General features: G+C 34.1%; 1 protein-coding gene across 1 annotated transcript in view; it reads left to right on the top strand.

The window, feature by feature from the left end:
• The window catches only part of LOC101888412 (semaphorin-1A), a 620253-nt gene that overhangs the window by 445426 nt on the left and 147938 nt on the right, over window positions 1-26889 (top strand). The window contains 1 exon segment of the mRNA XM_059128225.1: window positions 14706-14814. Coding sequence (XP_058984208.1) covers window positions 14706-14814 — 109 coding nt within the window.

The raw sequence follows: 26889 nt of genomic DNA, 5'->3' as shown, positions 1-26889 counted from the left end.
GATAGCTCAACTGCCCAACTGCCAAGATATAATAGACAATTTCATAATAAACATCTAACAATCCAGTTAAGCTTATCATTACAAAATTATGGTCTAACAAATACAGGGTGAGGTGAAAAAACTGCAACCAACTTCAGACTTCTGTCATTTTTAAGCCACTGGTCCGAAAGCTGTTAAAATTATTCCAGTGCTCATTATATTGTTTACAAGCGTACAAAAGCATTTTGGTAAAAATTTGCAGAAAAAAAGTTATTCCTGATGGAATTCAAGCGTGATAGTGTGATTTTTTTATATTTGGCTGGAAAACAAGAAGTGGTTATCGTTAGAGCACTCCGGCATTTAAATGTCTATAAATATTTTGTGTCTCGTACCATCGCTCGTTACCGTGATACTGGTAGCGTAGCCCGACATCAAGGAAGTGGACGGAATATCAGCAGAAATGGTTCGAAAAGTAAAGAAGCCACGAAAAATGGCTCGTGAGCTGAATATATCGCATTATTCCATTCGGCAAATATAGAACAATTAGGTCAGGGTAAAGCTATTGAAATTCCACAAAGTGCAAGAACTTACACCGCAACAGAAAGAAAATAGACTCAAAAGAGCAAAAAAGTTGCTTCCTTCGGCCGAAAGTGATGAATCGCCGAATTTGGTTTTCTCCGATGAGAAAACATTCGTTGTACAGCAGTTTGTAAACAAACCAAATGATCGTGTTTACTTTCCCAAGTGGTCAGCTGAAAATGTGCACCTTCGGTTGTCCACCAGAACTCAAGCGCCGGCCATGGTGATGGTGTGGGCCGCCATAACGTCCGATGGTCGCTCTCCGCTCGTATTAATCGACAGAATAAATGCCGAATATTATCGCGAAAATATTCTGGAGGGTGTATTAAAGCCTTGGACACCCAAACATTTTGGCCGCAGACCTTGGACATTCTAACAGGACTCAGCAACATCGCATTCAACACGCGTCACCCAAGGTTCCTCGTTTCATTTCCGGCGCACAATGGTCACTAAAATATCCGGAAACCAACCATTTGGACCATTGTGTCTGCAGTATTTTGGAAAGCAAGGTTGGCACTAAAATATACGAAAGTGTCGATCACCTCAAGCAAGCGCTTCTCCGGGAATGGGTCAAAATACCGTAGAGCAACATTCGGGCAGCGTGTGACGGTTCCATTGGCCTTTAAAGGCCATAATTCATGCCAAAGGTAACCAATTCGAACAAATCGAAACTTATTCTAAAATTTAATGCTATTTCTGACATTTTTTGCTTTCATTCAATAAAATTTAGAAAAAATGTAAAAATTATGGTGTTTGACTTTGTTGAAGTTTTTTTCTCACCCTGTATTTTCACAAACGACGTTCTAATAATTTATTTCAATGTAAATGTGTACACAAGATATTCGTATGAAATTTCAAGATCCTATTTTCTCTGGATTTTCTCGGAAAGGTACACTTTTTATTGAAATAAAACCTAGCCAACTGGACTCATACCGGGCTCCAAAATTGAAGAACCCAAGTTGTTTCACTTATCTGGTATCATGTACTCAATATCATGGAACTGGAGTGCATATTACGGATTTTAGGGGACGGATGAATCATATATATTTTTTCATCAAATGAAGAAAAACATTATAAAATATGTTGACTTGTTGATGTAGATGTGAAACTTGAAGCAACCCTCAATATTCATACCCGTGACTCAGTGTAGAGTGTGTTGAACTTCATATCGTAAGATTGTTACATCAAACCAGCAGCGAACAAAGTCAAAAATATGGAACATAATTTTTTAAAAAAAAGAAAATTTTGTTATTCACTTTCGAGTTTTGGTAACCAGAAAGAAGAACTACAAGTGGTTGCCAGAATTTACGTACTCTCATTAAAATATCTACCAAAATTGGTCTCTCGATCGCTTTCCTTTGCAGAGCTTTATTGTTGGAAGATGAAAATGCATTGTCTATGGGCACTTCAATAATGCACAAACGACATTTCCCATGATTAATGTCAGTGCTACCCTCAAAGCGTATTTAAAAATATATTAATCTTATTCTATTAAGAGTAAATTATTTGTTTTATTTATTATTTGGCATTAATTTTTATACCCTACACCACAAGGTGGTCAGGATATTATGTCTTTGTGCATTTGTTTGTAACAGGCAAAAGGAAACGAGATAGACCCATAGTTCCTTTTGATGATCTGCATAGAATCACATTCTGAGTCGAATTATGCATGTCCGTCCGTCCATTCGTCTGTCCGTCTGTCCATGTATTTTTGTAAACAAAGTACAGTTCGCATTTATTGCCCTATGCAGATGAAATTTTGCACAAATCATTTTTTTGGCCCAAGGACGAGCCCTATTGAAATTGGAGATAATCGGTCAAAATTTAGATATAGCTCCCATATATATCTTCGTCCGAGTTGCCTTTTATTGTGCACCAAACGTGTAATATCAGTCCGAATAGTATGGAATTTTGCACGTACGATCAGATTGGACCTGAATATAAGTATGTCAAATTTGATCGAAATCGGTTCAGATATAGCTATAGCTCCCATATATATTGTTCATCCGATTTGTTATTTTTGTCCTCCGCATCCGTAATATTTGGGGAAATATATCAAATACAGCTCAGAAATACATTTGCTAAATTTTATCGAGATCGATTCAGAATTGGATATAGCTCCCATATATGTTTTTATCCGATTTCAAATTAATTGTGCACCAAACGGGCAATACAATTTCGAATTTAAAAAATACAAATGCCTCGGCATTTTTAGTCTTTTGAACTTTAAATTATAATCATAGCGTGTATGATTGAGTTGTCCCATAAAAACTTTTAATTGTTATGTGGAGGTCTACTACAATAGCAAAGTGGTTAAGGGTATCATAAAGTCGGCCCCACCCGACTTTAAGACTTTCTTTACTGGTTTTATCTTTTTATTTATTTATTTATTATTTTTATTATTATTATTATTTTTTTTTTTTGAGAATTAAGAAACTTTTCAACGATAACGATATTATTCGATTGATAAAACTATTATTTAAAAGAAATCGATCGATTATTCAGTCATATCTCGCAGCAAAATCTGTACCATTTTTAACAACCGCAGTTATTTTCCATTTCAGTTACTATTTACCCGTCACTGAATGTGTTGCCATCATTAAATATAAACGTTGGCTGCCACACAAAGGCATTAAATTCACGATATGTTCAATTTATTTTCATTCGCTGTCTTTTTCCATGAACGTATCTCTACAATGTATCGCTATTGCGTACGACAACTCTTTTCACGCTCAATAAAATATGCATATTAAAGCTCCCTATTTAGCATTTTATATGCTGGCTATACAGTTGAGTTCTTAAATTGTCAACACTTGGTATTATCTTTAACTTTGTTTTGGTGCCATCTTATTTACAGCGTAGCGGAGTTACAGAGCGGATACATTTATCCCCAGCACTTTAAGTGTAGCTTCATTTTAACCAAAAAATGCAAATGCCAAAGCCCTCGGGTTATTTTAATTTTGTTAACATGTTTGCCAGCGAGTCGATGTAAACCTCGCTTTACACAGCTCTGTGCAGTTCCAAATGCTGAGCATATCGACGATACACATGCAATATTATGGTGACAATTCCCTTAAAAATACGCAACTTGCAATGGTGGGGATTCGTTGCACAAAACGGCCCGAGGCGAAGGGGATGGAGAGGTGACACGCTTCCATTGTACCCCAGTAGTTTCCATTAACTATGGCTCTTAACTTGAATATTCTCCCACGACCCTCAAGGTCTTAGTGTTGCGATATCATCGTCAGCAAGAAGTATGTTAATATGCTGTCTCATCCCAACCCCTATGCACAGAGAACATTCCTAACCATTTGTAATCTAGAGAAAGTGTTAAATGTGTAGCGAGGTAATATCGTTGCTTTCATTAAGAACAACACAAGTTGCAATGAAACACTGACAGAAGGGGGTGCAATGACGCAAGAAAAAAAAAACAAAATAGATTACATGGCTGAAAGTTGAGTGGCATAGCTGAGGGTTATTAACATATTCAAGGCTTTCCAATATGGAATTCATTTTTCAAGCAATAATCCCCAACGAGATAAATAATATGAAATAAGCAAGATTTATTTTTCTTAGTTGTAGAATATGATAATGCACTACTAACGCTGTAATATATAACACGATGATTAAAATGACAACACTAAGAAATTTGCAACGAATTGCATTGATGTTGAAGTCTATTTTATACCCTCAGTCTTATAGATATAGAGGATATATATCATTTGAGTCGCATAAATTGTCATTTCTCGAAATTACGGTTTTAGGATCAATGGTTTTTAGACATGTCGCAACATTTCCATCCATCGAACTCAAACGGCCAACATATAAAAAAGATCTCATGGCTGGCAACTCCCCTTTTAACTGTAATGCGAATGATTTCTCGATCATCCTAAAACTCAACACATGCCAATATATATTTCAACATTAGATCTAGTGTGAAGATTGGATATATGTATCCACTATATCTGAGAAAGAGTCCCATCTTAAACTTTAAATGCTAATTAAATGAAATTAAATCCTTCAAAATACCATAGAGTGGACGGTTCCATTATATGGCGACTATAAAAATTGTGAGCCTACTTAGAGCATGCTACAGGATTTTACCGTTATAGGGGCCTACAGGAAAGAAAGGACTTATATGCACCTCTTTCAGTATGAAATATTGGTATCCGCTAAAAAATAAATACCGAATATAGCTAGGTATCGTTATATGGTGGCTACAGTAAAACTGGACGTATATAGACAATAATCTGCCAAAGAAATAACAATCCCATCTGAACTCCAAAAAAAAAAAACGAATATCAAACAATTCGCATTCCATGTAGCCCATCTTAGAACTCGACTTGTCTTCAAATAAAATACTGTTTTATACACAATTTTAGCTGTCTATCGTAAGTCGTTTTAACGTTATTTCAACATACTGACAGACAGGCATGACAAAATCATTTTAGTATTTTGCGCTGATCAAGAGTATATACTTTTAAGGGTCTAAAATGGTTATTTTAAAATAAATTTTATCTCTTTCACAACATTCCGATAGTAGGCCATATTGAAGACTTTTTTATACGCTCCACCGTACTATGGAAGTTATATTAACTTTGTCATTCCGTTTGTAACTTCTCGAAATACTTATGTCAGGCCCAACACAGTATATATATTCTCCCAATACAGTATATATATTCACCGTAAAATACTTATTCTTCTTCCGAACGAATCGATGTAGAAGGCTAAAATTTTTCGCACATGTGTATTTTGCCATTAGGCAGGTTAGGTTCGTAAATGGGTCATGTCGGTCAACGTTTTCGTATAGCCCCCCTATAACGGTACCTCTCAATATTTGGTATTTTGATGATATTAGTGACATTTTAGACCGGAATTGTTTCGAAATTCGTATCTGAGAGTCTTAATGCACACTTCAACCTATGACAAAAAATTGTCTATGCAGGTCCACGTCTTCATGTGCCCCACATATATTGGTATATTCCTTTTCCGGTATTTTGACATTATTCACGGAATTGTTTCAAATTTCGTATTTAAAGTTCGTAATGGATACTACAGCCTACGACAAAAAACAGCGTATGCAGATCCACGTCTTCGTACATCACACATGTAACGGTACCTTCCTGTTGTCGGTATTTTGATGATACCGGAACGGATTTTTTTTTTTTTTAAATTTCGAAATTTTAAGGTCCTAATGGGTACTACATGACAATAAATTGCGTATGCAGGTCCTTGTCTTCGTACAACGGTTTTCATTTAAACCACATTTTTGGACGATTTTGTTAAGTTTTTCAAGTTGTTTCCAAATGATGGAGGATAATAAAAGTTTAACTCGACCGAACATCGGATGCTTTTTTACTTGTTATTTGTGGATTTTAAAGAAGCTTTTGCAATGCGAATACCCTCATAATGATGAAGATGTTTATCTATATTTTTATTATTGCAATAATTATTGTGAAAAATTAATCAAATGAGAATACACCTTTCATACGCCAAAAGATTCCACAAGATAGATGAATACTGAGTTTTTATGTTTGTGACCGGCTAAAAAGTGCTCACAAGAAATAAATAACACACACAGCAACAACAAAAACTTGGGAGCTGTATGAGCCCAACATGCCATTTAAAAAAATGACAATCTAAACAAACTTCCTGCTGAATTACCAATACTTTTTTCAGAGTATGCGCGTCCGACTACAAACTGTAGGTTATGTAAAATAGTGATTGTAACCTTATCACAGTGTACAGCTGAAATATTAGGACGGTGGTAAATGGACGCATTTATTCTAAAAAAAAATTGTTTGTCGACTTTTAGAGTTCAAGAAATAAAACAATTTTTTCAGGAAACCTATATTTGTAGATTAACCTGTTTACCAGTCGATTATATGATTATATATAATATTACCAATCCTTTGACGCAGACAATTTACATATGAAAAAGAAAGAGAGGGGGCAAGATCATTGAATTTGTAGATGTTGCTGATTCCGACCTACAACGTAGTTTACGTATCTTAAAACACCCAAACCCAAGCACAATTGTTGATGCACACCAATACTACTACAGAACACTATTTTAGCAACAAGGATACTACTGTTTTTTTTTTTTTTTTTTTTTATTCAGTAAGGCGATAAAATGTTCAGCTCCTGTAGTGTAGGCATTTAGAAATATCATTCCAGTTTTGTTGCAAGAATTGTTTACCAATTCTCCTCCCTACTTCTAATTGCTTTGAGGCATGTGGCTTTGATCGTTGTAACGCTCTGGGACAATGTTGTTCTTGCTAATATAGTTAGGCGGTATCATAGACAAATGAAAATATAGACAACGAAATGCTCTCACCGTTTATCTTCGAAAAAAATCGAATCAGCAGATGTCGTCTATATCGTTTCAGGGGTTTGAGTGGGAATATTGAAGTCACTCAATTCTAAAACGTTAAAAATAACAAAAACTGTAAGATATTTGTCAGTTGAAAATTGTTCCATAATAAAAGAAATGTGAAAAGTACGTGATGATATCAAAAAATTCCGGAATAATAAAGTGAAATTCCTGAAAAACGATAAAATGTGGTTTCGAAGTCGAGTGGGTTGAACGCGTAAATCAGCATGTTGACTATGCAAAACATGATGAGAGCCACCTGGATAAAAAGACAAAACTAACTTTTCGTTGTCTATATCTTAATTTGTCTATGGCGGTATTGTCACCGTATTTTAGAATATTTATGAGCATGTGTTGCCGTTGTGTGTGTATGTGTGAGAAAATGGATTGTACAAGTAAGTGAACACATTAACATTGTGTTAACCTTCTCCAAGTACGTGAGTACAGTATACAGAAACAAACTCAAATTTACTCGTACATTCAAAATGTATTATTTCCATCTCTGGTACAAAAAATGGACCGACTAAAGCAGTATATAAGTAGCATTTTATATCCTGGCGGTAATGCCTAAATATAATTCAAACTAATTGAAAATGACAATGAAATGACGAATTATGTACAAAAACATAATATGTATTAATTTTCTACGCATTTCCCTAGGGACAAAAAACTATTTTGCGATCTACAAACCGAGAATTATCACATCCACTTGATAAAGCCAGACTTGCTATTGGACATAGGCATTTGAATGATTTACTCTGAGATTTATATTGCAATTTTGCGTAAAAAAAAAAAAAAAATAGAGGTTAACATATGTATTTCATTTATTTATACCCTCAACCATTCTATGGAGGGTATATTAATTTTATCATTTATTTTTTATTTTTATCATTCTGTTTGTAACTCCTCGAAATAAAATAAAATAATAATATCAGCGTAAAATTCTAAGACGATCTAGCGATATCGTCTATCTGCCTGTCCGTCTGTATGTTTTAATCACGCTATCTTTCAAACGAATTGAGATAGAAGGTTAAAATGTTGCACACATGCGGTGTTTACTCGTAAGTTCGTAAATGGGACATATCGGTGCACGTTTTCGTATAGCCCCCATATAACGGTACCTCACGATATTCGGTATTTTCATGATTTTAGCGACAGTATTTACCGGAATTATTTCAAATTTGGTATTTAAAGTTCGTAATGGGTACTACAGCCTATGACAAACATTTTTGTATGCAGGTCCACTTCTTCGTATAGTCCCCATATAATGGCAGCTCCCGATATTCGGCATTTTGATGAATTCAGCAACATTATTCAGAAGGATCGTTTCAAATTCCGTATTGGGAGATCTTAATGGTTAGTACAACCTATGGAAAAAAAATTCGTATGAAGGTCCACGTCTTCGGATATCCCCTATATAACTGTACCTCCCAATATTCGGTATTTTCATGATTTGAGCGACAATATTTTCCGGAATTATTTCAAATTCCGTATTTGAAGTTCTTAATGGGTGCTACAGTCTATGGCAAACATTTTTGTATTCAGGTCCACGTCTTTGTATAGCCCCCATATGACGGTACCTCCCGATCCTCGGTATTTTTATGATTTGTGCGACAATATTCACCGGAATTGTCTCAAATTTGGTATTTGAAGTTCGTAATAGGTACTACAGCCTATGACAAAGAATTTCGTAAGCAGGTCCACGTCTTCGTATAGTAGTCGTTTTCATTTAAGTGGTAGTTTCCGGAAGTTTTTTGAAAATTTTCAAGTTCTTTCCAAATGGTGGAGGGTATTAAAAGTTCGGCCTGGCCGAACTTGGCTGCTTTTTACTTTTGTACATTCTTCTCGTGAATTGATGCTTTGTTGTGTATTTATACCCTACACCACAAGGTGGTCAGGGTATTATGTCTTTGTGCATTTGTTTGTAACAGGCAGAAGGAAACGAGATAGACCCATAGTTCCTTTTGATGATCTGCATAGAATCACATTCTGAGTCGATTTATGCATGTCCGTCCGTCCGTCTGTCCATGTATTTTTGTAAACAAAGTACAGGTCGCATTTATTGCCCGATCCAAAGGAAATTTTGCACAGATCATTTGTTTGGCCCAAGGACGAACCCTATTGAAATTGGAAATAATCGGTAAAAATTTAGATATAGCTCCCATATATATCTTCGTCCGATTTGCCTTTTATTGTGCACCAAACGTGTAATATCAGCTCCCATATATACTGTTCATTCGATTTGTTATATTTGTTACCCACAGCCTTAATATGCATTTGATATTCAGAGAAATATATCAAATACAGCTCAGAAATATCTTTGCCAAATTTTATTGAGATCGGTTCAGATTTGCATATAGCTCCCATCTTTGCCAAATTTTATGGAGATCGGTTCAGATTTGCATATAGCTCCCATATATATCTTTATCCGATTTCAAATTAATTGTGCACCAAATGGGCAATACAAGTCCGAATTTAAAAGATACAAATGCTACGGCATATTTAGTTATTTGAACTTTAAATTATAATTATAATCATAGCGTGTATGAGTGAATTCTCTCATAAAAACTTTTGATTGTTATGCGGAGCTCTACTAAATTAGCAAAGTGGTGTAGGGTATCATAAAGTCGGCCCGCCCGACTTTAAGACCTTCTTTACTGGTTTTATTTTGATGTCTTTTGGGACCTATAATAGAATTTTGTGACAAATACATTTGTAGAATATTTTGACATTCTACGATGCGGGTTAAAGGCAGTTTATAACCATATTTAAAAAGGATCAAAGAGGTCTCGTGACTCGCTAAAATGTTTACCAAATAAATTCTCATATTTTTGTCAGTAATATTGCCAAAGACACTATATACCTAAATGAAGATATCTTTTTCAAAATATGTTGAAGAGGTCGGAACTTTTCCCCCTCTATTTAGGGTACCGTGCGATGTAGACTTTCAAAACGACGGTACACGTGTCCTCTGAGCTTAGCTCTTCTTTCATAATCTAATGGATTTTTTTTGTTATTAGCTAGTGTTAAAGTCTTCATGACCCAGTTAAAAATGCAAGTTCATTTACAAGACGTTGCTTAGGCTCAACATTATACTTGTCCTTAATTTTGGAGCTATTGGCTCAAAAATCGCATTGGAATGACACAGTAACAACAACACAATTACCACCATCGATAAGTATGACATTAACATCAGCAAGCCAACAGTGCATCTTGTTGCCAAGGAACATCTGCCATGAGCAAATATTGCCCTGACCGATGCCACCAACCACTACTGCTAGCATTATTATCACCAGAAGTATCATCATTAGAACATGTAGTTCTGACCTGCCTCTTCTCTCGTTATAACATCTCTTGCCATCAAACTTTAAAATTAGGTTACCACCATATTATAATGCTTCCGTTAATTTCCTCTTTTTGCCACATTTTGTGTTTATATTGACCGCCCACCCCGCCCATAACAACCTTCTGCTCTACGGAATTGGTTTCGGTTCTGCTTTGGTGGTTGGTCAAGCAATAAATTATGGCAACAAGCCAGTCAAACAATGACACCAAGTTCGATATTAACTTTAGTTTTAGCCATTGAAGCAAATCGCAAAGGCTCAGTTGCTGCCATACAGACCGGGCGGGCATAGCACAATTTATGTAGGAAGCCAACAAAATATGTAGCTGGAGAGTGTTGATGGGCATTTAAAGTGTTGCTGCTCGAAATTCGGATCGATAAGAAAATGAGTTATGAGCTATGAGTTAATGAACATAAAATCTAGATTATAAGAATTAAAGAATTTTTCTTGGACGACGGTATGAAATCTCATACCAAATTTCTTAATATCCTTATTGAAGGGATTCTTTTGAAACGGATCACGTTTTGTGGATGTATTTAAAAATTTGGCTCAACCCATTTGCAAGAGATTTGTAACATATTTCTTGTTCAAACGAGATGAAATTTTACACAGTAAATCTGTTTGGCCCAAGAACAAACCTTATTGAAATAAATAATAACCTGTTCAGCTTTGGATTTTTCTGCAATATAAAATTTTTATTCATATTATTTATTTAACAATGGTAATGGGTAAAAGATTTCGCATACAACAAGTATATCTTGTCTTTCTCGGTTCAGATTTTGATAAGAGTTCTACATATGATTTCCCTGAATTATTTTGGTTGTCAAATGAAGATGAATTTAAGTTATGCGATTAAATTAATGACATTTTGTACAAAAGATTCCATACATCCCAGAAACAACTCCGCTAGATTTTGAGGAAATCCACTTGGATTCAGATAAAGGTTTCATATAATATGTATTCCATAACGACCATACTTGGTATGATTTCCTCTACTTAAGTTCCAAAGAGACGTTTGAATATTGATTGAAGCAGAGTAGTGTAAGGTATCGTGTAGTCGGTCCACGATGTCTAAAATAATTAAAATCAATCTCCATCGAATATGTTCGCGTTTTTTCTTTCATACACCTCACATTCGAATGGCTATTTTACAATCAATCCTGACAAAAGCTTTGTTTGTGTTTTACCTTGCAGTGGTCACATGTTTTTCCGATACTTAACATAATGTCTTTGATGTTAAATACTTGTCCACATTAAAACAACAAAATTTCACTGATTAACCAAATGTTAACAGGCGATGTTCTACTAACCACTCTTCGAACAAATGGGGTTTTGGGAACCTGTACGCACTTTGTCTTGTATTCTTGTTGAACGTAATTTTAATTAGCTCCATTTTTCAATGCTATTACATTAGAGAGGTCTATTTCAAACTCATTGCTGTTTTCGTAAGGGGTGGGGGAACGGATACATGCGCCAATTGTTCTAAAACATTCTTTTAGTTTTTAAAGTGGTCAAAAGTTTTCGCAACCATGGCAAACTATCGGTGGGCTACTTTTAGAAAACAATGATCCAATGATTGTTTTGGTTAACGTTAAAAGCAAGTGGTCAATTGCTTGTTGTACTTTGGTGGGGAAATAAGCTGCAATCGTAGCCTTTGCTAAAATTCCTAACATTGGAGGGCTATGAGGTGTATACACTACAGAAGCATAAACAATTAAATTTCCAAATGTGAATGTGTTCAATTTAAGGCTATGTTTAAAAATTAAATGGACTTTAGTAGAAAAAATATCTTCGTGACTCCTAAACATTTACTCATAAATTGTATTTAGTATTGTTGTAAAAATAATTAACTTGCCATCTAAAAACAGGGTTTGAGTTCAAATAGAAAATTATATTTTGACAACGTTGAATGTGGGCAACATTCATGGGTTTAAACGAGTTTTATTTTCAGGTTCAATCTATGTCTGAATGACTGAGTTACTTAACATTAGTGTTTCAATCACCCGCTGGTAGAAGGTAAATATTATAGCCCCAAATATTTCAACTACATTCTGACACATTTATCATCAACTTTTGCTGTTATGGGCGCCCAAAAATTGAGCTCTTCCAAGAATATTTACTGAAGTTTAGAGATGGCTGGTGGATAAATATTTACTAAATTGGGTAAAAACCCCCCAAATGTTCGGTATTTATAATGTAAATACTGAGGTAAATAACCGGGTATTTGTCCAAACTATTTCGTAGAAAATTTCTATGTGTTTCGTAAAAAAATTATTGCAAATGTGAAAAAAAATTTTAGTTAGGTAAACCTTAACAAAATTAAAGGCTAATTCTATGTCAAAAACTCACCAGATATAAAAGTAGAGCTAAAAATAAAAGATACCGCGTACCGCAGTTTTGAAAGTGTACAACTCAAAGTAACCAAGACAGAGGGGGCAAGTTCTCTCTCTCTCTCTCTTTCAATGTTTTATATACCCTCAAACATATGGCTACAGAGGGTATATATCAGTTGATTCGGCCAGAGCGTGCCTCATCGAAATAACGGTTTTATACCCTAGGTCTCTTTGGACCAAATCCGTACAAATCAGGACACTTGGAGTCGATCTAGCGACGTCCGTCCGTCCGTGTGTCTGTCTGGCTGGCTGGTGCGCACGATAACTCTCGAAGGGAGTAACCGATTTGTTCCAAACTTGGTACATCGTAATATTTTTGTCAAACTTAGATCGAGTTCAGAGATGAGCAATATCGGCACACTTCTTTAGGTACCTTCCCCACAAAAGGTCATAATTTGGGATAATTATAACTCTTATTAAAAATGATGTAAGAGTCCGACTGTGTTCAAATTACACAAATCAGAATATATTTTTTTTTAATCCAAGGTCTGGTGTGAAGATGGAATATATCATTCACTCCTTCTGGTAACACACCCACAAAGGGTCAACATTTTTTATTATTCATGAAGTTCATAAAATTATGAGAAATAAACATCCGATTTCATTCAGACTTGATACATCTAAATATTACCGTCAACACAAGACCTGTTATAAAGATGGTAGAGATGGCACCATTTCTTATGGTACCTCCCCCCACATAGTGTTCAAGATTTTGAAAAACAAAACGCTCAAAGAAAACGCTTCAAATTTCACATATCGAAATATTTTTGCTAACACAAGATCTGCTGTACCCTTCTGGTACCTCACCCACAAAGAGTCACAATTTCCAGTGCTTTTATCTGTCATAACTTGCGAAGTAAGTCGGCGATTCTTTAGAATTTGGTATAACTAAATATTTCTCTTAACAAGAAATCTGATATGAATATATAATTAATCGAAATTTATGATTTCGAATAAAATTGGATGTAAATGTTCGATTTCCTTCAAATTTTGCACATTCCAATATTTTTATCAGTATTAGATGACGTATGAAAGCGGAAAACTTCGGTCCGCTATATCTGTTACACATTTCCACATTTTTCACATATCTCATATAAAGTACAGGAAGTAGTTGATATAGTCCAAAAATGTCACGTTGCTATATTTATATCAGTCTTAGATCAGACACGAATTGTTGGCTAACTGCTTCGGAACCTCCCCCATAAAGAGTCAAGAGTTTTAATAATCATAAGTCAAGGCTGGGGGTATACATCTACTTGACTTGTTATATTTCCAGATTAAAATTTCTCAGATCAGATCAGATTTCAGATCATTGCATATTTTAACCCTCAAGTGAGTCCTGGTTCTTTCTGTCCTACTTCTTCCAAAAAATGATTGATTATTTTACATACAATTCTACTGCAGAGCCTAGAAGTTATCAAAAGTCTAAATCTTACATAATATAAACATGATCTTTTTTATGGAGAGCTCACGCTTTGTAACACCTCTAAGCTCTTTATCGTGTCTAATTCTTTTGAAAAACGATTTCAGAAATTGTCTTACAAAGTTAACTTTTCCACTGAAAACACCAAATACCAAATAATATCTAATTCCTCTGCAAAATTTATATAAGACCCAAATACCCTTAAATATACTGCAGCTTTATATGAAGACTATATGAAAAACTGTACCGGTTCGTTTTTTTTTTTTTTGTATAGATTTGACTTATATATCAAAACATGGACCTATATCTGTAAATCTTAGCTAATTTGATTGAGCAATGAGCTTAAACTTTCAAAATAAGTACTTTTAGGCTCAATATATTGTAATAATATTGTATTTAAAAAAAAAAAAAAAACAAAGTATATGTTTCAAAACGCTTTATTGTGAGGGAAAATAGAAAAGCGGTAAATACCTGACAAATACCAACTTTACTGAACTTGAATCTCTAATGGAAGTTGTCTTTTCTCTCAATGTTTTAGTTTAAATGCTCTTCATAAAGTAGACTTAATATTTTTAAATTCAAAATAAATACTCAATTTTGTTACTTCTTTTCAGAAATATTGTTTACAATATCAGCATACACGACCTACAGGAGCAACAACGTCTTGTATGGAACTCGCCAGAGGATGATCAGAAAATGTGTGTCGTCAAAGGCAAGGATGAGGTAAGTTCTTAGTTTTAGTGTCTGTAATAGTTTTCATTTGTGTACTTAAGCACGAAAGAAGCGAGAATTTCGTGTAACTAAATACACATTAAATACAATTAAACCTAAATTCAGGTATACTTGCCTCCAATTTTAGCGTCTCCCAAAAGATATAAGGTTACACAAGAAGATAGAATGTTTAAGAACGTCGTTGTTGAACCGTGATAATTACATCAAACTTGACAAAGCAATAGACACACATACATAATTAACAATAATGACATGCTACAAAAACTGACACAATTACATATATAGTTTTAGACTGTAAAAAGTTCATAGTCTAGCCGAATCTCACACCATTTCTTATTAATTATTATATATTTCTTTTTGTCTCAAGAATTCTTCCTACGAAGAAACAAAGGAATTTTTTTTTTAATAATGTTTATTATTTAAATATAAAAAATATATTTTTAAATGTAAACAACCCACACATATATATAGATTCGTCGCCATATGTATGTGCTTGTCTGGGACGATTTTTTATGTGAGCCAAGATTCCCACAGTTTCAATGCCCATATGCACACACATGCAGTTTATTTTAAGTATACTTAAGCATGCAAGCAATTTCATAATAAAAACGGAAACGGAAGTCAGAGAAAAAATGCATGTAGAGTGCAATCTACAATTAAGCATGCTCTTATACAGATATAAATACACACATTACATCGCAACACTTAGAAATTTCTTGCTGAGACATAAGGCGCATGTAACGGGTTATTTCTAAAATAATTAAATGAAATCACTGTTTTACAAGTAACACATGTCCATAGCTGTCAGATTATCAGAAACTATTTATATATGCAGAATATCAAAATATCCTTCTCAGTTTATGGACATAAAGAATATATATGTTTTTTAAATGAGTGCGAGTTGAGATAGAATTTAACAGATCTAACGTTAACTTACTTAGTTTGGTCAGCTGATTCTGATCAAATATTTTGTGAAAAATTTTCCATATTTTAAGTAAAAATTTTTGAAATCCTAGCTATTATTTCAAATAATTAGCATTGAATATCGTACTTTTGCGTATATTTTGTGGAACGGGTGGTGCCATGCTGGACTTATTTACAAAAGTTTAAAAAAGTTTAATCCTGGCAGAAAAGCTAATATTATTAGACAGAGCAAACAAATGAGAGGAAAACGCAACCGCTCGGTTCGGACTCAGTTTCAAATCTCCTTCGTCATCATCTACCGTGAGAATTAGAATACAACCTCTCGGTTATTTTGTTGTTTCAAATCTGATTTTAGTCATAAATATTTTTATTATTTCAATGCAACCCATGGTTTTGCTTTCTTCTCAATTTTGTATCCATAGAATTTGTACATTTTAGTTCCAATTTTTTTATGTTATAGCCCTTTTAAATGTCTTCGGCGTTTGCACTCCTCTGATATGCTGGAACCTGCAAAAAATTCGTTGGCTGTGCGTAAATAAATATTTTTGTCGGTTTTTTTTTTTCAAAAGTTAACTCAAGTTGGTTTCAACTTTTTACCTCACTGTTGCAGTTACTAGTTCTGCTTAAATGTTTTTGCCAACACTGCAGAAACTATGCAATAAAAATATTCTCCTCACTCAAATATGAAAAAGCGTAGGGGTCTTCGTTAAAACACATAAATTATTATCTGTTTCCTTTAAAGCATGTCTATATGGTCGGATTCTGTCTGTCTCAATTTTTCTGTCGCTCGTTTGGGTTAAGTGTACTATGCTGTTGTTTTTAAAGCGAAAATGGATACTTGACAATATGCTTCCGCCCTTTAACTGAAACTCTGAATTCGCTCTATTATTTTTACTGCTGATAGTAATAACACATACATAACATACATACACACATGTGCTCGATGTACCCTCACTTTTCGGTAGAGAGAAAACGAAAAGAAATGACTTACATTGTTTCATACACTTAACATCTGAAAAAGAAATCTTAAAATGTGGGTCAAGGAACGCAACGCTCTTGATAAATGATGTAATGCATTACAACTTTATTTATATTAAACTACGTAATAAATAGATTAAATGCATGCTTGCTACAGCAAAATGTTGCACAGCTCCTACTAGTGCCATGAAGTCTCAAAAATATCTATTCAATTCAATTCAATTCTAGCAGTACACAAAACAAAAATTTATAGAGTCCCAATGATTAAACAAATTTAGATTAGGACATTATTGGTCAATGATTTTAGGATATGCTCCATAAGGCCTCCCTTTTTGACAGCTTCTTCGTCAGCGAAAAGTCCACTTTAAAATTTAAAATACGTTTTATCAGTTCATTTTAGTACTCAAGATGCACAATTTGTTCATTATTTTTTGGACAAAAATTTCCAAACAAAACTTAACACATCGTACTATCTTCACAAAACTTAATATATCGTACTATCTTCTCAGCTGCACCATTTCCATAACGTTTTATTCGTTTTTAAGGTTTTTCCTTTATCAAGAAGTATGATCGGAAAATGATTCCTTTCTGCGCCAAAAAGTCTTTAAAATCTTTTCTTTTGAAGTTTAACAAGTTTTGAAGTTTACCAAAGAGCATTTTAGTTAAACCCCTGCACAATGGTTCCACATTCAAGGGCAAATTTAATAACATTTAGTACTTTTCGGACAATCATAGTACGCATTCCCAAATCCACCTCCACGTCCCAAAACATATCCAATTTAAGAATTCCAGCTCTATCCTGAGACCCAATCCCTAATATATTACCATACCGTTCTCAAAGTTATACCACGTATGTCCAAAATCACAGTGACTCCGATACCAAATTTCAGAATTCCGCCTCTATCCTAACATACAACAGTACGTTTTTTTACCATTTTGCCCTTTTCGTATTGTCATAGTACGCATTTGAAAACCCACATCCTCTCAATTACAGACACCAACAGTGATCTATCAAATTTCAGGATTTCAACCCTGTCCCTTTACCCAATAACAAATTTAGTAGCATTTAGTACTGTTCGAACAATTAAAGTAAACAATTCCAAAACATATTCCATATCTTAACCTTAATATCAAATTTCAGGATTTCAGCTATTACCAAATCTGTTTCCATTTAGTACAATTATAGTACGTATAACCAAAAGCAGCTGCTCCTCCCAACTACAGACATCAACAGTGATATCTATCTCAAATTTCAGGATTATTTGATCCCTCCTTCACCCAATACCAAATGTAGAACTATTTAGTACTTTTCGTACAATTATAGTACACACTTCTAAAACAAGGCCATATCTCAATCACAGATACCAGCAGAGACCTCGATATCAAATTTAGGGATTCCAGATCTATCCCTTCACTCACTACCCAATTTAAGACCAGTTAGTACTTTTCGAACAACCTACAACCAACAGGAGTCTTAACACAAAATTTCAAAATTGGAGCTTCATCCATTCACCCTAAATTCAAATGGTCCAAATTTGGTACCATTTCTTGCATTTAGTACAAATTTCCATAACCACCTAATTACATCAGTCCCACTTACAGGAAGATTTCACCACAATCCCAAAGAACCAGGTTTCCATATAGCTATCATAATCTCCTGATGCATTACTTTAAAATGGTGAAACGGCGGGGTTTATTAAAAGTTCGAACATACCTGCTGATTATCTTGTTCACACAGCTTCTACTGTGTTCATATCACGCACTAAACCAAGACCTCCATGGCACATTTCAAAGTTCTAGCTCTTAACAATTGCTCAATAACATTGATGTACATTTTGGTACTCTTCGTGTCTTCAAAGTACGAATTTCCTAAAAATCTCTTAATTCAAAGTTAGAAAAAGAAATCAGCCTTAACTCTTTTCCTGCCCTTTCTCACCCCATTTATAACAGAAGTGTCCCTTCCCCATGGTACAATTAAATCAAGGTAACCCCATTTCAAATACTAATATAAACAAGTTTCCCATCTCTGATCGGAGTATATGCAATGGAATGATAAATATAAATGTTGACACTGAGATGTTGTCAAAGGTATTATTAAACCAGTAAAGAAAGTCTTAAAGTAGGGCGGGGCCGACTTTATGATACCCTACACCACCTTACTAATTTAGAAGAGCTCCGCATAACAATTAAAAGTTTTTAAGGGAGTATTGAATCATACATGCTATGATTATAATTATAATTTAAAGTTCAAAGGACTAAATATGCCGAGGCATTTGTATCTTTTAAATTCGGAATTGTCCCATTTGGTGCACAATTAATTTGAAATCGGAAAAATATATATATAGGAGCTATATCCAAATCTGAATCGATCTCGATAAAATTTAGCAAAGATATTTCCGAGCTGTATTGGATATATTTCCCTGAATATCGTTGTTACGGAGTGCATATTACGGTTGTGGGTAACAAATATAACAAATCGGATGTATAATATATATGGAAGCTATAGCTATATCTGAACCGATCTTCACCAAATTTGACATACTAGCTTCTACACTCAATTCGGTCGTAAGTGCCAAATTCCATCCCATTTAGACAAATATTAGACGTTTGGTGTACAATCCAAAGTAAATCGGACGAAGTTATATATGGGAGCTATATCCAAATCTGAACCGATCTCGATAAAATTTAGCAAATGTGTTTCTGAGATGTATTTGATAAATTTCCCCAAATATTGTTGTTGCAGAGTGCATATTAAGGCTGCGGAGGGCAAAAATAACAAATCGGATGAACAATATATATGGGAGCTATAGCTATATCTGAACCGATTTCGATCAAATTTGGCATACTTATTTTCAGGCCTAATTTGGGTGCATATGCAAAATTCCATACAATAGGGTTCGTCCTTGGACCAAACAAATGATATGTACAAAATTTCATCTGGATCGGGCAATAAATGCGACCTGTACTTTGTTTACAAAAATACATGGACAGACGGACGGACATGCATAAATCGACTCAGAATGTGATTCTATGCAGATCATCAAAAGGAACTATGGGTCTATCTCGTTTCCTTTTGCCTGTTACAAACAAATGCACAAAGACATAATACCCTGACCACCTTGTGGTGTAGGGTATAAATAAATATATATATATATATATATATGACTGCACAGGGTTACCAGGATCTTCCAGGACGCTTATAACAATATTGTACATTTACTCTTAAAATTTCGAAGCACATACTATCACGGGTCACAAAAAACCATTCTGTAAAAATGGACTTATTGATTTGTATTCACTTTAATTGTTTATTCCATCAACTTAACTTTATATTTATATTTAGATGTTGTAAAAAATTCGAACATAACATAAAAGTTAGGCAAGATTTTATTGTTGTTTGTGTACAGATTTTATAATAAATATGTTGAATGCATATTTCATTATATTATAAATATAAATTAATTTTTATGTTGAAAACAGAAATCATCTTAAATGTCAAGATTATGAAATGCTGTATTTGAATACGTTTATATTTTTTTAAAATTTTTCTTTTTTTTAACTGTCTCACTGCAATCAAAGAATACTTTTTTCTCTTTATGTCATTATCATTTACCTTACCGTTTTTTTGAAAATTATGTCTTTATTTGCATACCCATAATTCTACAAAAGATATACACCCAACCATAATTCTCATACAGATCCTATCACCGACTAACAAAATGGAGGAAATGAAAAACCATTTAACATTTCTCAACCCTTCCATTTCAGTTAATGCCTCATGAAATAATTTTGTTACTACCTTTTCATTCAGCCAGGCAGTCAGTCAGCCAGCCAACCAACCAGCCAGCCAGTCATTCATTATGCATTGGTCTGACCAAGAATATTTTCCTTTCGTAATTTTGAATACAAATCGTCCTTATTTACGTTGCTTTGCATAATTTGCAATGCACTGAAAAAAAGAAACAGACAGAAAGCAGAGCAGCACTACTACTGCTACACAGCTACCAAGTACATGCAACCAAAATGAAAAGAGTGCAAAAAGAACTGATGGTGAAAGAGTTATTGTTATAAATGGGTAACTTCTTGACCCAAATAAATCTTCAAAGCTATCCTAACTTGAAATTAAGACCAAGCAGTCAACTCAGAGTAAACCAAAAACCCTTGACCGGACACAGATATATACATTGGATGCATGTGTGAACATGGGTTTGCGTCATGGTTTACATATACTCGTATGTGTACATGTGTTGGTTAGCATGCAAGTAAACAACATGAAAATTAACCATAGTGTGGTTATAGTTAGTTTGATTGTTATTGTTATTTCTCTAACAAAAAACGGTACATGTGTGCAAATATGTACATACTCGTGTGCAACAACATTTTTTGTTGCTTAACTTAACAAATTTATTTACAGCTAAAGGTGTTCGTTTAGGTTGAGATTGCAGTTTTTGTCTACACGAAGATGACTCAGTCAGAGAACGAAAAAAAAAGAAACAAACCAACGGCCAAACGTATAAACACCGAACCAAATTGCAGAACAAATAACTAACAATGTCTGTAATGCAGCAAAGACTACTTGAACTATCCGTATTATCAAGTAGCCCAGAGTTGCCATCAGCGAGCTAGTTTGGAGTGCACATGCCATACGAACACCTTGCTGCATTACCACCAACACAGGTCGAGACGCAAAGTTTATGTGCAGAAATGCAATTAAGCCAAAGAAATATTTTGCATAGTCACGCAATTAGTAGAGTTCAAGCGCTACAAGGAGTAAGAAGAAAAAAAATCAATGTTTATAAATCTGCCAGAACAGTACCTTGACATACAATTGGAATTGAGATAATTGCTTATCATAAATTTGAACAGAATGTTTTCTGTAATGTAAATGTAATTGAGGGATTTGATTGATTGAAGAGAGAACGATGAAGGAAACTGGAAAAAATATGTTCTATGGGGGTCCTGTGGACTCATATAAACATACACTGTTAGAAGAGGCGTAACGAATTAACTCCTCTGTAAAATAATTCCATGAATTAAGAATGGATGTTAATTTCATTCAAGTTTTCTTCCTTTTTTGGAGATAAAAATAGAAAAATGTTTACCTTTTGCACAAAAAAGTCCCTACCCATTCTATCCGTATACCAATTTAAGTAACATTCAGTACGAGTATACAAAACAATCTACATCTCTCTATCCTAGACACCAACAGTCTAGGATAATTAGTACCATTTAGAACTTCTCGAACATTTATCGTACCATTTCATTTCTAACCGTACCGTATCATTTCTAAAACCACATACACATAATATCAACGGGCACCAACAGTGACATCTATATCAAATTTCAGGATTTCAGCTCCTTCCTTCACCCAGTACCAAATTTAGTACTATTCAGTACTTTTCGTACAAATATAGAACACATTTACATAACCGCCTTCATATCTCAATTCCAAATATCAACAGAGACCTTAATATCAAATGACGTGATTCCAGTTCTATATATTCACTCAATAACAAATGTGGCAGTATTTAGTACTTTTCGAAGCAATCTCTTTCTATCAAACACAGACACCAAATGTCAAATTTCGGGATTCTAATCTTATTACTTCACCTAAAACCCAATTTAGTACCATTTAGTACTTATCGTACAAATGTAGTGCGCATTCCTTAACCACCGCCAAATCTAAATCCTAGATACCAACTGAGGCCTCAACATCAAAATAGAGAATTCCAGCCTAATTCCTTTTCCAATACCAAATTTCATCAACTTACTCTCCAGGGGCCACAATACAAAGTTTCAAAACTATTCTCGTAAGCTGAGCATTCGCAATATTCCATTCGGCAAATATTGAAAAATGAGCTCGAGGTAAAGCCATTGAAATCCCAAAAAGTGCAAGAACTTACACCGCAACAGAAAGAAAATAGACTCAAAAGAGCTAAAGAGTTGTTTCGCTTAGCCGAAAGTGGTGAACTGCCGAATTTGGTTTTCTCCGATGAGAAAACATTCGTTGTTCAGCAGTTTGTAAACAAACAAAATGATCGTGTTTACTTGCCAAAGAGGTCAGCTGAAAATGTGCACTTTCGGTTGGCCACCAGAACTCATGCGCCGACCATTGTGATGGGTGGACCGCTCGTATTATTCGACCGTGGCACCAGAATAAATGACGAATATTATCGCGAAAATGTTTTGAAGGGTGTTTTAAAGCCTTGGGCAGGCAAACATTTTGGCCGCAGACCTTGGAAAGTCCAACATGAATCAGCACGTGCCACCCAGGAATGTTTACAAAATGAGGTTCCTCGCTTCATTTCCAGCGCACAATGGCCACTAAAATCTGCGGATACCAATCCGTTGTATTATTGTGCCTGGAGTATTTTGGAAGTGAAGATTGGCACTAAAAAATACCAAAGTGTCGATCACCTCAAGCAAGCGCTTCGCCGGGAATAGGCCAAAATACCGCAGAGCAACATTCGGACAGCGTGTGACGGTTTGAAGGCCATAATTCGTGCCAAAGGTGACGTCACACTTTTCATCAAAATTGTATCAAATTTAGTATTTGGAGTCCCTAATGGATACCACCTCCACTAACTGGAAAATGTCCATGCTGATTCACGTCTTCGTAAAGCCTCCATATAACTATATTCGGCATTTTTAGCTATATTTTTCAACAGAATTTTCTTACATTTGGTATTTGGATTTCGTGATAGAGAACGCCCTCGCCCTCCTTGAAGTGACTGTGCAGAGCAATTCAGATTGATATGGAATCAGTATAAAGTTCCTGAAATATGAATTAAATGTTAAAAAATATATAAAAATAAAAAATCACCTCTACTATTGTATGTATATGTTCCTTCTATTACAGTATCTCCACATGACCCCTTACTTACTCACTAGTTGTAATGTCTTCTATGCATTGTAGGAACTATTGATTTGCTACTGGTGACTTCGATATTTGTAGGTTGTAGACACCTTATGGTGCTGGTAACATGACATTGCTTAATTATTTTGCTGATTTCAGTGTGTTTAACATTGTAGTTCTCACTTTATTTGTAGTTCTCACTTTATTTGCTCAATCTCTGCTCTTTGGAATATCGGTTTTCTTTCTTCTCTCGTATTTGTTTAATACCTTTTATACCTTATATATATGTATTTAAACTCTGTGTCATTGGTTTTATTCGGTTAAATATGTTGATATACATATTTGGGGGAGGTTCATTATAAATGTTTTCTTTTCTTTCGTATTTTTGTACATTTAACTTTTATCGATTATTTGCGTGTTCAAATATTTGCATTAATCGCCATTCGCTAAAGCATTGATCTTCCGTTTTATATTTCTGCAGCATTGTTATTTAAACTTTATTGAATTATTAAAAATGCAAACGGAAGTAAACAATGGTAAACCGTTGAATATTTTTTTTGGGGGGTGACGTTGATTTTTGTAATTTTTTTAACATTGTATGGCAAAATGTTTGTGAATCCTTCGACACTAAAAAATTACTGTGAGTTAAATATTTTCAGAGAAAAAAAGACGATTACGAGTTACAATTTGTATATTTACTGGCATTTACAAAAAATTATGATTTAAATTGTATGAGGAAACATACAGTGTGTTTTTTTTATTTCTGCATAATGGCAATATAATTTTGTATATGCCGCTTAATTCCTACAAAATAAAATCTACTTTGCCCGTGGAGGAATTATTTATATTTTATTGATTGATTTTTTTTGTCTCATTTAACATAACAAACGTTCCAAATTAAATACATACACACCCACAACTTGACTGTAGCTTCTTAAATACTATATATTTGTAATAATTTATGCTTGGTATATATACGTATATTTCGTGTTAGTGGTCACAAACAAATTAATATTGCTTTTGAATTGGCCATATCGCTTGCGTCCATAAGAGAAAACATAAACAGAACAAAAAATATACCAGAAACAAATTGCAAAAATCGCTGTATCATATTAAAAGTTTTTGTTTATAACCGCACTCAATAATTTAATTAATAAAAAATATTTTCATTATGCATAGCATAGCAGAACGGTATAACCAGGAAAATACCAATACACACAAACAGCCAATTCAGACACAGACATACACACATATTCACCCACCTGCATACAATGCAAAAAATTTTAACTGATTATATTCCGTTCCGACCATAGCTAGCTAGAATCCCGTAATCAGAGTAGGGATGTTAAGCATTTTTGCTTTGTTTTTTTTTTTTTTTTTTGCTGTTGTTATTATTATGGCTGAAATTATTTCGCTTTGAATAGGGAAAGTTTAATTTCCTGTATTCGTGTGCAATTTCATTTTAACAAAGGCCGTTTATATTTATTTTTTTGCTTTGTTATGGCATAACGCCTGGATGGTATGAAATTCGTTAAATATGGGGATACATTTTTGGTATTAAAAAAGTAGAAGGTGGGTAGGTACATGGCATTTAGGTAAAACAACCAAGTCTCTAGCAATTCATTTGGGCATTCATCCGTTCATTGTGAGTTTCTCCACCCTCGCAAATGACGTGATTATGTGTGTGTATGCTTTTTCCTGATTATTTAATATTTTTATAGAATCAACATATGAATATCAAAAAGTGTTTCCGTTTGTGATTAAAACAGAGTTTTAAAATACTTCCACAAATAACATGACTAATAAAAACTGTTCTGTTTAATAATTTGAACTTTTATAGACAGCGAGAAAGTACTGTATGCAAAATGTCTATCTGTACAAATAAACATCTCATGATATAGTTTTTAGTGATTTGTACTTTTTTCGATTTTTTTTTTTGTTTTGTTGTATTTGTAAAACACGTACAAAGTTATATTTATTTTGATGGGTAGAGAGTTTTTGTAAATTTTTTGGTATTAAAAATGTGGCTAAAATTTTCAAAACAAGGTTAATCTTTAATCTAATCTACATGGCCTAATATCAGCCAATACGGATTTATATTGTGTTTAGACCTATAAAAGTATAAAAAATCTGGAAGTTGCGTTATCAAAATGCTATACCAAATTCATATTTTAAAAAAGAAAGCAAATATTCGCAAATTTTACAGATAGACATGTCACTCATTTACTCAAGGAGTGTCACACCTCAAAAAACGGCTTCTAAAAAATGCATTTTAAGTTGCCGTAGAAATTTGACATCCCGAACTAAGCAAATATTACACAATAATTAATAAATTTTTTCTCACAAAAATATCCAGCATTCGTCGACTATTTAACATAGGTCGCACTCCGATTTTAAGTATCTTGAAGAATTAAAAACTATATCCTACCAAATAAGCATAAATTTGCTCTCTCTCTTTCTCGCTCTCTCTAATGAAAATGTATTGATCTATATATAAAAGACTAGTGTAATAACAGACTGACTGAGAATAAACGCCCAGAAGAAACGGCTCGGTGCAAAGGCGTGTGATGAGGCTGGATTTTTGAAAATTCGTACTGCAAGTGTACGAAAAGTACTAAAATCTACTAAAAACTGAATACTTGGTATTGGGATGGGCTAGAAATCTTAAAGTATGGAATGAATGAATTTCGAACTTAAAGGTTACGAAAAGTTCTAAAATGATACTTAACATTTAAAATGGTAGGAAATGTATACTAAATGTGCGAACTGTACTAAATTTGGAACAGTTTGGTTTAGGATGAACGAATGTAGCTAGAATTTTAAAATTTCGTATTGGCACTGCATTGCACATTTATTCATAAGCCTCGTAGTTCCTGGCGAGATTTGACGGCCAAATTTATTTTGGTTTGATATTTTGAAATCTTAAGATGTAGAACACATTCTCGCAAATATATTCAGTATAGATCCAGGAATTTTAGAAGCTTCCATCTGATGGTAGCGCTTCTATTATTGGTTTATGAATATTAAGTATTTCTACAGTTTTGGACATATGGCAATACAATTTAGGAACATTGGGAAAGTTATAATTAAGTTCAATTTTTATACTGCTTTTCAGCATATGTAGCTCTACAAGTAACAAGTATAAATATAACCATTTAATAGTAATATGTAAATAAAATACTTTCGATTGACTTTTTGAGAGTTTTTTTTCTCTCCACAATTATTCTGCAGACTTCTGTAGAGAACATTTTTGTTGGCTATAATTCTAAGAAACTATTGCAGATCGGGATTTAGATATCATCAGACGT

Source organism: Musca domestica, unplaced genomic scaffold (genome assembly GCF_030504385.1).
Source record: "Musca domestica strain aabys unplaced genomic scaffold, Musca_domestica.polishedcontigs.V.1.1 5, whole genome shotgun sequence".
Taxonomy (NCBI): domain Eukaryota; kingdom Metazoa; phylum Arthropoda; class Insecta; order Diptera; family Muscidae; genus Musca; species Musca domestica.
The sequence above is the reverse complement of the archived record's forward strand: the minus strand, read 5'-3'. Positions and strand labels throughout refer to the sequence as shown.